The sequence below is a fragment of the Sparus aurata genome, chromosome 17 (genome assembly GCF_900880675.1).
Source record: "Sparus aurata chromosome 17, fSpaAur1.1, whole genome shotgun sequence".
NCBI classification, from domain to species: domain Eukaryota; kingdom Metazoa; phylum Chordata; class Actinopteri; order Spariformes; family Sparidae; genus Sparus; species Sparus aurata.
The window spans coordinates 26,900,161-26,913,037 of record NC_044203.1 but is presented as its reverse complement, the minus strand read 5'-3'; the positions used below and the strand labels follow the sequence as shown (position 1 = coordinate 26,913,037).

At 42.2% G+C, this 12,877-nt stretch overlaps 1 protein-coding gene across 2 annotated transcripts; it reads left to right on the top strand.

Annotated features, from left to right (window-relative positions):
• Positions 1 to 3,532: 3,532 nt before the first annotated feature.
• On the top strand, positions 3,533 to 12,629 carry zc3h12aa (zinc finger CCCH-type containing 12Aa). Of its 2 annotated transcripts, none has more exons than XM_030392641.1 (6): positions 3,533 to 3,638; positions 5,121 to 5,569; positions 6,090 to 6,229; positions 10,018 to 10,252; positions 10,457 to 10,563; positions 10,747 to 12,629. In XM_030392641.1, exons 2-6 carry the CDS (start codon positions 5,196 to 5,198, stop codon positions 11,769 to 11,771), a joined length of 1,881 nt encoding a protein of 626 aa, XP_030248501.1. In that variant the 5' UTR covers positions 3,533 to 3,638; positions 5,121 to 5,195; the 3' UTR covers positions 11,772 to 12,629. The 2 variants fall into 2 exon arrangements, with proteins under 2 accessions (XP_030248501.1, XP_030248502.1); XM_030392642.1 differs by lacking the exon at positions 3,533 to 3,638 and adding an exon at positions 3,665 to 3,779.
• The last annotated feature ends 248 nt before the right edge of the window (positions 12,630 to 12,877 follow it).

Sequence of the window (12,877 nt, the reverse complement as noted above, 5' to 3'; positions counted from 1 at the left end):
GCACTGGCTGAATATTTGATCAACTGTCTCAGGTTTAACAACCCTTGCCAAGCTACACCTGCCTGGAGGAGAAAGATATGCCTTTGAGCGGGGTAATGCCTCCCCCCCTCCTCCCGAAAAAGATGTTAAGGAAGTGAGCGTTTGATGTTCACAATACCCAATCTGCACTAATCTCATCCAATCTTGGGCACTTCTCAGCAAGGTTACAGATTTGCATTACTGAACAATGGCTCTCTGGGTGCCAGCAAAGGCCTTCCAATACGATCCAGCCATGAATCACCCAACAAATACACTCAACCGCAGTCGGCTGTAGGGTACTTGGAATGTTTACAGATTGAATTCAGTTAGAAAATACTTCATAAGTGTCCTTCATGGCCAAGTGCGACAAGACTGATATTTCTTGGACGCACCTGGAAACTTTCCCACTCTCGTATGACTCAATGGTGAGAATTTATTTGTGCAAGCTTTTCTGTTTTCTGTATCCGTCTAGTCTTTTAGTCGTGAGCTTGTGGTTATATGTGTGTGTGCACTATGTGTATGTGTATTCACCCCCCCCCCCCCCCCCCCACCCCCTCCCACCCCACCCCCCCACCCCAACTCATCGTCGCTGGCTGCTGCAGCTCATTGCCTCCAGTAATATCAGGCCATGCAGACACCTGGGACCGTTGGTGTGGGCCCCTCAGAGGAGGCAACCGCCTGGCAACTGGCCCTGATTACTTTCTCCACTCTCCGGAACTCAACTCTGTATATGCCATTAACCGCGGCACGCAGGGTGATCCCGACTCGACCGTGCCATTAACCCCGTACACAAAAGGGTTGTTTACAAACACACACACACCCTCACACGCACGCACATCCTCGGGCTCACACGGCCACACAGAAGTTCACAACATGCTGAAGCCACAACAGACCATCTGCAGAGCAACATCTTCCATCACCTCCTCCCCCGGTGAGAGCTTTAAAGCTGGGTAGCGTGGTGAGAGGCTGACATCTAGTGGGAGAACTGTAGCACAGGCAGACATAAGCTGTTGCATGTAAACATTAGATAACAGCGGTTATTATTACAATAATACACTATGATCTTGGATAAAAAAGGTTTTTGCATACCCCGGTAGTTTGTTTGTCGTTGAAATTGGTTCCCCTTCCTCACCGTCCCTGCTCCCACAGACCCCACTGCCTGTATCTGTGAAAGTAATAATCAAAAATGCATAATCAACCATTTTTACTATAAATATCAAGGTGTAAACAATTTATTGTGCATTCAAACTAGGCTTACAAAATTGTTGAAGGTGACAAAATACAGAAATAGCCGTTAAAGAAAACATTTCCTGTTTTATACGTGCCATGCCTGAAGACAAAAGAATGTACAGCACGATAAATCCAACACAGTGCGACTTTACTTGACTGCATTAAAAAAGCACTACCAGCAGCAATAACACATCTAGGAAATATTAAAACCATTTGTATTTAAACATGTTTTACAGAAGTAATACATCGTTTTGTGTGTCAAAATCATCTTTATGAACAATTCTCATAAATATCAAGGTGATGAACCGATGTTGTGTCCGTCTCTTGAGCTGTCGAGCTCACCTCACACTCACTTTAATTGCATTCTTTACATTAAAATAAACCGTCTAGTCAAGAGAATTTGATTTTTATTGTTAATTCTGATCATCTCTAATGAGGTTTAGCATCGGGCTCGTGAATAAAAAAAGTTCTCAGATCCCTTTTTTATTTAAGTTACATGTGTGATACCAAATAGAAGTCCTGCTTTTAAAAAAACATGCACTAAAGTAAAAGTACATCATTCGTATCTAATATTATTGGTCTTAAATAGAGTTAAAAGCACCCATTATGCAAAATGGCCCCTATCGGACAGTTCATGGATTATTGTGTCATATGAATAGGTTATCATGCAATGCGCTGGTTCCCAAACGTTCCCCATTTATAGATAATAATATTTTCAAGCTGTCTGATGATTTAATATTGAAGCTGAAGTTTTGTGTCGCAGAACACACCGTGCTCTCTCTTTATTACCCACCGCTGCAGTGGTAAAGCCGAGGGCCGAGATACGCCTCGTCATATTTTCTTGTCTTTGTTTTGGCTGTCTGGAAGACTTTCTGTGTGATAACACCGTGATAACACTCAGCTCCCCACCCAGGAGGTCCTGTCGCCCACCGTGAGAAAACATTGCATTAATGTCTGAGCAGAATTGTGATGTTGGAGCTTGTCAATAATCAAATCGAATCAAATCAATTGTATTTATATAGAGTTGAGTTGATTTGATTTGATTATTGACAAGCTCCAACATTACAGTTCTGCTCAGATTTGTATCTTAAGATTCCATACTGTAGATTTTCATTTGTTGATCTCATGTTGAGTAAATGAGATAATATCTGAAACTGCAAAGTCATAAGTAGCTGGAGCTGTCAAATGATTGCAGTGGGGTAACAGTAGAATATTTCGGTTTGACACACTGTACAGGGAGGTTTAAGTGTTAAGTAAAAATAATAACATTCAGGCAAAGCACGAGTACACGTCACCTATTTAGTTGTTTTCCATTTCTGCCTCAAACCAACACTATTTCAAATGTGTCGCCATTTTTACAAAGAGGTAAACAGGCAAAAAAAAAATGCATGAATACTGATTGTCTAAGAAGTAAACTGCCTTGAGTTGATTCCATGTCCTTTACTGGAAGATACAAAATGACATAACAGAAATCCCTCCAGAGGAAAGATACGTAAGGTGTTGTGATTGTTGTTATTCTGCCCACGAACCACCAGGGGGCGTCCTGTCTCTAACCTAATTATTTGTTTGTTTGTTATTTTAAAAAGGAGGATAGGAGATGATGACATTAAACACATACAAGAGAGAGGTTGCTCCAAACTCAAAATCATATCTGAAAATAAATATAAATATTCAAAAATAATATGGAGAGTTTGCCAAAAAATAAATACATTTGATACATACAGCATGTAAGCGACACAAAGACAGACAGCAGCTTTATTCTAACCTCCCCCTTATTTACTTAATAAGCAACAAATTATTTCTATCATTGTTTTTTTTTTTGTTTTCTTATCATTTAAATGCATTTTTCTTTTTTTTCACTTTACTCAATAATCATAATCTATACATTATATGATAGCTTTATATATATATGTGTATGCTCTCTTAATAAATGAAGTTGATTTGTCTTTTTTTCTACGTGGTATCTTCATAATGCCTTGACTTCTTGCAGCAGTTGAGGAGTAGGTTTTATTTCATTGCTTTTATCTTTTAGGTGCTACTGCACTTTGTCAAATCGCCTGAAGGAACAACAGCAGTGCATTCATGCAAAACACACACCGGCGTACTACACTCCTGCGGTGAGTGACAGCCAGAGGAAACGGGAACACCTTATCTAACCTGTGATACATGCAAATGTCTCTACAGCTCCGGCTGCGGCATACCTCTATGAAGGGAGGAAGGGAAGAAACCATTTTTTTTTTCCAGGGAGGGAGGGAGGGAGGGAGGCGCTTTATGAAGTCGGAACTGTGTCAAAAGTTACTGTACTTCGACCCACTGACAGAAGTTAAGAGTTGATTTTCTGCCGACGAGTGGAGGAGACGGAGACACACACACACACAGAGAGAGAGAAGGTAAGCTGCTGCTGCTGCTTCGCCTCAGCTGGGGGAGAGATTTGTTGGTGAGATCCGAGCTTGTTCGGCCCGCAGTGGAAACTTTGTGCTTCTTACCTGTGTTACGTACAGTCACGTACACGGCCGGTGTGCGATCTGAAGGTAGAGCCGCGTTGATTTATTTTTTATTTTTATTTATTTTTTTGTACAGATTTTGTTGTCTTTACAGGTGACACATGGTGTTGTACGTGCAGTGTGTGCAGCAGAGTCTCATTGTTTGTATGTGTCATTACAGTAACACATAAGAGAGGAACAGGCCTCTGGTACCTGGTACTGTGTGGCAGAGGAGCTCTGTTTATTTCCTCTGACCTCTCCATTAATACACATTTCACGGGGCAACATCACACATTGGACAGGTTTTTTTCTTTTACATGCAATTAATCTTTCGTAGCTTTATCAGATACTCCAAATAAAGATGTATTATATAATGTATAATTTATGTTCATCAAGTTGTAATAAATGGCAGATTGATTGGACATCTGCTATTCTTAACGCATGAGTTAAAAAGTAACTAGTTTTATTAGTTAGTTTTAGTTTTTACTATTATAAGGCCAGTAGTTTTACTTTGACTTAACTGAGTAGCATGTTAGACTTTGAATACACTTTCCACCACTGATGATTAAACGGTGGTAATTCAAGTCTTAAACGGGCGGTGTGTCGTTCTTTGGGAGAAGAAATTCCAAAAAACAGAATTATGACAAAAATAAAATGAAAATATTGATGAGGTTATAATACAAACTCAGATATATATTTCTTTTCCTTAACTGAATAAACAAGTGGTTCTCTGAGGAAAATGATCTCCCCAGAACACTGTTTTGAGGCTAGAAAAGTGGCAGGGTCCGCCACATATAAACAAAGTGACACAGAATGAGACTGAGTTGTCCTTTGAGGTCAGTTTGTTTATTCAGTTTATTCAGAAAACGATGGTATTTAGTTTGTTTGTTCAGCCTTCCCTAAAACTAAAGGTGCACCTTTACTCAATGACTATTTGATTGACATGTTGATCCGCCAATTGCTTTCTTGATTCATCGGTGAACGTCTTGATAACCCTCTTAAAATATTTCACAAAATCATCAAGCCTAAGGGTACTCCATCAAGTGTCTTGGTCACCAAACAGAACGACACGCTCTCACATTTCAGTGCTTTTTCTTTTAGGGCATTTAGCTCTATCCGAGGTATGTTCTGAGTTTGTAATAATTATTCTATCAACTGCTTGTTAAGGATTTACATACAGAACTAAACTTAAACTAGCAGAGCAAAAACTCCTGGACCATGAAAAAAATGCGATCTCGGTTAGATTAGTTAATGTTCTTAAACATCCTGCAGCTTCAGTAAAGAGTTGGAATAAGTTTAGAAACTAAAAGATTGTATTAAACTGTGTTATAAGATTAACAAAAAAGTAAACATGCATTCCTAATCATGTTACATGTCATTTTCCTGCAGTCAGTCGATGAACATCACCGCGAGGCTGTGTAACACATCTTCTATGTTGCTGAAAAGAGGTCCAAATGCTCCAGGATGGATCAGGCACATCTCAGCCACACCTCAGCTTCGGACCTGCTCCAGCCAGACACTGAGGAGCTCCAGCTCAGCGTGGACTTCTTCAGGAAACTGGGTTACTCCTCAGCAGAGGTGAAGGCCGCTCTGAGGAAGCTGGGCCTGAGCACGGACACCAACTCAGTGCTGGGAGAGCTGGTCCGGAGCAGGACCAACAGTGCGCCCAGCGCGTCCAGTTCTGACAGTGATAAGAGAAGCACAGGCCAGAGGGACTCTCTGCTGCCTCCCAGTTGGGCCCTGGGACCCTGCAGGATCACGCCGCAACTCGGGGACCAGAAGAGTACTGACACGGAACTGAGGCCTGTCGTTATTGACGGCAGCAATGTTGCCATCAGGTAATCTCAAAAGTCTTTTTTCTTCCTTTTATGCCTTAATCGTTCCTAAATAAGAACTCATGGCAGTAATGTTTTGCTACTATGAACCACCAAGCGGTTTGAATACCTGTACACATACAGCGACATAACACCTGGGAGACAGTAAAGTGCCGAGTAAAGTAAATGACATGTCTCAAACGGCCGTCACTCATCGCCTTGTCGCTGTTCAGCCGTGACCCTGACACACTTTACTCTAGTGTCATGTCACTAGACTATTTCAGACAGGCGTTCACCATCTTGCCTGTGCTTGTTTCATAAAGGCTATGGCTAATATGCAAATTGAGGCACACACCTCAAAATCTTCCCCTCCCGATAGTCGTGAAGTGTTACACATTAAGTTCATGCTAAGTTATAATAGCCTGGAGGAAGGTTCCCTGACAGAGAGAACACGGAAAGGCATGTGGTGTTTACACAGATCAACTGTAGATTTGCCTCTCCCTCCTGTATTATTTACGGTTTACTATTCATGTTCTCCTTTCAGTCATGGAAACAAGGAAGTGTTCTCATGCCGCGGCATCCAGCTCGCAGTGAACTTCTTCCTGGACAGAGGACATGATACCGTCACTGTGTTTGTTCCCACTTGGCGCAAAGAGCAGCCCAGGCCCGATGCCCCCATCACAGGTGAGGATACGGGAAATGCACAAGCAAGCACACAAATGGTTCTGATCCAGCAGAATGAAAGTTTAGTTTAGCCACACAAACACTTCTCAGTCAAAGAACAGAACTATTTGATTGTCAAAGGCTAAAACTCCCTTTTACACAGTGGTGGACTTCGGATGTTTGAGGGGCATGGTAATACATTTACGGTGAACTGGGAGGGGCACTAACGTTTACTTCATAACATCTCTTTATTTTTATTGACCTTTGCAGTCATAAATTTGAGTGGTAAGCTAACTAAGCTAACTAGCTTACTTTTTCAGTTTAAGTCACGGAACTGGCCTTCTCATTATTAGCATACAGGACATAATACAGGTACAAACCATGAGTCACTTTGCTGATTTGAATAACTTTGTTGAGTTCAGGTCAAATTCAAATATTTATAGTTACTGACAGTTTGTCCAGCTTTTTTCCTGAGCCAAGCGAACGCATCACAACAGGTACAGCGCTGTCTGTTAGCGCTAGCTGGTCAGTTCAGTATAAAACTAGCTGCTAAAGCTGCTGTAAGCACTGCCATAGTTTTAGCTGACTTCCTGACTGTTTTTGGCACTCAGCAGTTCCCGCTCTCCTCTTTCCTTCACCACATGAACACTCAGCAGTAATCACCAGACATGGCGGCAAACAGGTGAATCCTGCTCTCTGATAGGACCGCCTCTTTATGGAGTTCTCTGTCCTGATTGGATAAAGTGGGCAGGGATGCCAGAAAATTTCTTGGATGTGGGTCCAAACAATCTATAACCGCGATTACTGTATGAATATAGAGCTTTTTAACACTTATTTGAATAAATAAATATCACTTGCAGCAGCTTTAATAACTCTGCAGCATATTGATTACAATCGAGCTATCAGATTGTAAAGGTTCCTGTGGCTTTCGCTTAGCCAACGACTGTCAGGGACAATACAGTTCCCTTTAAAAAACTTGGCTGATTTGTACATGAAGCCCTTAACACACCTAGGAGGCAGATAAAAAAAGAGATGACTTTCCTAGCCCGCAGTACATTACGTAAGCACCACAGCCGATACCAGCCGGAGCGGATGCCAGTATGCATTTCTTACGTGATGTCAATCTTTTCTGGCTCGTATTAAATCAAACGGACTTGTCGCAGACTATGTTGATGAGTCACTCTCATTGATTCAAAGCCAGCGAAAGAAAGCAGTCTCGTCTGTGTCATTCCTGCTGATGAAAAATACTGATAGGTGAAAAAGTCAGGCTTAGCTGAGTACAAAGACTGGAAACAGGTCAGAACAGCTAACCTGGCTCCATCTGACAGTGACAAAATCAGTTTACCGTTACCTCTTAACAAACTGTATAGAAATCCGTTAATCCCTTCTGTAAAAACGTATCATAAAACGCTTCTATTTGCTATTTTACAAAGGGTTATCTCCTTTTTCTATCTCTAACTCGTTGCTGGGTTCAGTCACACCCGCCCAAGAGGGATAGTCCGGCACAAAACACCCATAAAAACAAATTGTCCTTTAACACTCAGAGTTCACTAATTAACAAGATATGTTAATTATTGAGCCTTAAGAGGTGTTGGTAGAAAAAACAAATAAGGATGTTTCCAAAATGTGGAACTATTCCTTTAGTTAGAGAGCAGTTATCAGTAGCTTTTGTTTCGTCCGACTGTATAGCTTCTCTTTTACCAAGAAACGTAAATGCAACTCCCCCCAGCGCTGTAGTCATGCATATTCCCGTATCTGTGATTCATTCCCACAGCAGCCATGAGATGATGTTTCAGTGTTGTCAGAGGATGAATTACTGAATTTAGCCTTTGGGCTACACAGTTAAGATTGTGAAACAGTGGCTAACCCAACTGGATATCAAGTTATGTTCCAATTAGATGCCAAGAAAGCACCAAGTGTGGGGCATACACTAAGATTGATTTGCTGTTAACACTTTTGGTGTGGGTGCAGTGTGAACAAAATATGCAGTTCTACATTTCTGGCGGCTGAGTCAGAAACATTTCTGGGTGTATCTGACAGATCCAGTTTAATATCATGTTGACACTACACCATCCCTGATGGTAGAGAGGCTGCCTTTTCTTTCAGGCTCAGTGCATCAGGTTTTTTCAAGCCGACATTTGACTCCCTACAACTATATAATGAAGGGTGGACCATCCCTTAAAAAAAAAAAACTATGCATCATCGCCTAGTGGCTCTCATGATTTAGCAGCCACAGCCCATGTGGTGCAATCCAAAAGCTTCTATTTTAAAGCAGCGAACAAGGAAGTAAAAAATCCGCCTGCAGTCATTCGTGGGAAAGCCCCACCAGGAAGTCCAGCTGTGTTTTTTCTTCCCCACCTCGCTTGCTTGCTGCGAGCTGTCTGGTTAACTGCTGACAATAATCTACAGAAAAGAGATCATATAGAGCGAGAGGTGAAGTGATGACAGACCAGACAAACGGAAGCACTTAGTGAGAAAAGTGCCTTTAAGTGTTTGAGTGCATTGTTAATTTATGCAAATGTCATGGTCCTTTTCACTTCTGACTGCTCACAGTGAGTGGCATATGCTTTCATAAACTCACCTTGCAGGTAATATGATATACTATACACAGAGATGGTTCTGATGTTCGCACAGGTGATGTAATACCTTCTCTGACGTCCTTTGCTCCCTATGATTGATCGCTGTGGCTTTGTAAGATGCAAATTAAATTTCTGAATCAACATCTGTGGTAGTTGCTGATGAAAGATGATCGTCAAATGAATAACATAGCAGCACTCCTGACACAGTACCATCAATCAAAAACTGTGACTTAACCCCAGTTGCCAAACTGTTTTCGATGAGCCAAGTCCTGCCCCTCCCAGTGGTGAATGACGAGAGATGAATAGTTTTTTTTTTGTTTTTTTATCCTGTTTGAATTGGGTCATGAATTACAATTATGTACACGTACATGAGGTGCTTGAGAATTTAAAAGCTAATCTTACAAGTCAAGAAAGGCAGAGTTTTTTTCATGATGATGGTTAAATAACTTAATTTAGTTTTGTGTAAAACCTAGTGGCGTACTCAGGATGTTTGAGGGCCAGGGGCAAAAGGGGCCCCAGCTGTATGCAGAGGGGTACCTGCATGCAGAAAGGGCTCTGGAAAGGTACCTTAGAGGGCACTTTATCATGTTAGATCTAGCTCAAGGGCATCTGAGAGAGACATGGTCGTCACCTCGGCACAGAAAAGGTATAAATAAAGATGAAAATTACAGCCCCCCCCATCACTTGTTTTTGTACTATGTAACTTCAGTGAGAGGGTAGGATCACAGTGTTAGAGGCATGATACAAGTTTTCAATACGTAACATGTTTTGTTTGTAGTTGGCACCTAAATTATGCCTGAAATATTGTTACAGACCTGGGATTTGTATTTAGGTCAGTGGCGTTGCATTCAGAAACTGTAGGGGGCGCCAAACCCCCACAAAATGCCATTTTGCCAGTATTTCTGTATAAGCTTGCTTTAAACGAGACATCAATTATGCAGCATAACATAATTCAATAATTTCACAGTCTTTTACTTCAAGAGTTTTATGACAAACTGCGGCTTTCTCAAGCTGAAAAATGAACTTATGTGTAATTAATCGCATCATTTAACAGGAATCCAAAAGTTATTTGTCTCTTGCCCTTTCACTACCTTTTTTTCAAAATAAGGTCCCTTGGTGGTCCACTAGACCCCTCCTGACTTCACCTCTCTAATAGAAAAGAGTAATACAACTACTCCCTGTACACTATCTCACCACAGCCATCTCACATTGCGTTGTTTGTACTTTCAGATCAACACATCCTGTTGGAGCTTGAAAAACGGAAAATAGTGGTCTTCACTCCGTCCCGCCGTGTTGGAGGTAAGCGAGTGGTTTGCTACGATGACCGCTTTATCGTCAAGTTGGCCTACGAGTCCGAAGGAGTGATCGTATCCAATGACACCTACCGTGACCTCCAAGGAGAGAGACCCGAGTGGAAGAAATGCATCGAGGAGAGGCTCCTTATGTACTCCTTTGTGAATGACAAGTAAGCAATTAGCCTGTTTTTCTACCTGAGCCTGTGCAGTTTCGCATCTGACTTCCATGAAACCTGGTTAATGTTGCTCCAGAGGGCATATTGCATCCTGAGGGTGTAATCAGGGAAACATAATTATGCTGCACCCAGCTGATTTCTCACAAGGAAAATGAAGAAGTCAGCAATCAGTCGTGACTGTTGTTATTTTTTGGCCAGGTTCATGCCCCCAGATGACCCTCTGGGTCGCCATGGCCCCAGTCTTGACAACTTCCTTCGGAAAAAGCCTCTGCCTGCGGATCAAAAGAGACAGCTCTGTCCTTATGGTAAGATATGAATAGCACAGAGCTCAGGAAGGGGAAGGATTTTGCTAAAGTATGCAGTATTTCTATGCAGCTGATTGAGAGACTTTTGAACAAGGTTTTGGAGGAGGAACGAATGCACTTCCCAAATGACATGACCTATAACTTTTGTTTTTTTTGTGTGTGTCCAATTTTGTTTTCCCCTAGACAAAAAGTGCACTTATGGCATCAAATGTAAGTTCTACCACCCAGAGCGGACAAACCAGTCCTACCTCTCCTTGGCTGATGAACTGAGAGAGAAAGCCCAGATTTCAACTGTAAAAGAAGAGAGAAATGCCAGATTATCACCCAGACATCTTCAGTCCGAGCCCGGGCCGGCTCACAGTGCCTATTCCCATCATCAGGACTCTAACACAGAGCACAGCAGAGCACAGAAAAGTTCTCTGCATCCTGGTCAGGTTAGTGAAAATAGACTGCTGTACAGAGAGGATCCTAGGAAAAGTCCAAATCACATGCCCTGCTCGGTGACAATCAACCACTGTCAGAAAGACTGGCCTGGGCTGCACATGATGCCCAATCATTACTATGCCAACGTGTCTCACGAGTGCCTGGATTCTGGCCTTGGCTCTTATGAGAGTCAGTACTCCGACTTTTGCCACAGCAACTCCCACAGGCCCCTGCCCCAACAGCCAAGTGCCCTCGCTGGTACCAGACACGCCTCAGTGCATTTAGAGAAAAATAACACAAGCCAGTCCTGCAGGTGCTGTTCCCAAGTCCCACACTCAGCAGCTCATCAGCAACGTAACACAAACCTGGACTCAAAGGGTCAACCCAAATACGACACCTACCCTCCCCACATGTTCCCACCTGGCGTGCAACACCACGGCAGCCTCCCCAGCCATCTCCACTACAGCGGAGCCCCGCATCATCAGCAGAATTACTGGTCGGATCCCTTTCAGGGGCTTCCACAAGCCAGGTCGTCACACAGTCTCCCCTCCTCGGTCCATACCTCACAGGGCCACAGCTCTTGCCATCAGTACCATTCTTGGGGCCAACAGCAGTCCTTCTCTGCTGCTTTTGACCCACAAAGGTTGGAGCTCCGCAAGAATCTGCACACCATCTTCAACCCGCATGAGGTGGATACAGTCATGACAATGTTCCCACATCTGATGGATGCGGAAAAATTGGCTGCGGAAATCCTCAAATTGAAGACTCAGAAAGGGATATTCTGAGGATTTTCTTCTGCTGTGTCCTCTTCAGTCAGAACTAACATGGTACTTGTGTTGACGCTCTGTCATAGCAAACAAGGAATGTATTGAGAAGTTTTTATCGCGTCTGTCGTTGAGTGATTTGAAAGCTGATTGCAAAGACGTTTCAATCTGTCTAAAGTGCCATCATGGATTTGCAACTACCTTCGTATTTATGAAAAAGCTCAGATAATATGTTCTGAGTTTTAATGCATTTGTATGACATTGTAGTCAAATGTGACCTTGTCCTCCATGTTCTGGATGGAAAGTGCCTCTAGACCGAATAGTTACTGCTGAGTTTCTAGAGTTTTGACTGTTGATGCATATTGTGTCAAATGTGATGTATATTAATCGTTGTCCAACAGTAAGTTCTCAGATGATATGTAATCATGGTTTAAAGTATTATTTTTTTCTTCTATAATCCCTGTAGTTCTCCAGAACAACTTGCTGTTCAATGTTATCTCTGTGAGGTGTGACTATAGGGTATTTCAACATGCAGGAAATACAGTGAAAAAATCCTTATTCAACAGTGAAAGTGAGAATAAGACGTTGACAGCAGCAAGAAGAATTTGCTGGTGTGTCGACACCTTTTTCCTGTAAACCAGAATCAGTTTCATCGAAAGTTCTCGGAACAAGTGTTGCCGTAACATCATACAAGTATTTTGGGGTTACTGTCCGATTGAGAGATGACAATAGAAATGTGAAAATGTAGTTCTCATGAACATGCAGATTTATGTTCTCTATGAAAATTGTTTTTTGTAAATGTGTGCTGTAAGATTAATTTGTGATAAGCATGTGTGGGAAAAACCATGTCGCAAAAATTAAAACGTGTCATGTCTCAGATATTATGCGTCAGATGGTCTTACTCGTAAGGTTGTTGCTGCACCTTAAGCACAGCTAGTGTTCCTGGAACTACGCCCCCGAAGTGTATCAGGAACTGAGGAACTTGGCACTCACTCATGCTTGCATCATACCATATTGCCTAAAATTCCCAATAAACTTCCTTGTTAGTATATGCACAGACCTGTCTGCTCCAACAGTTATTCGAGGGAGAGCCCAGGGATTTTTGAAAATTACAAATGTTCTCTGCA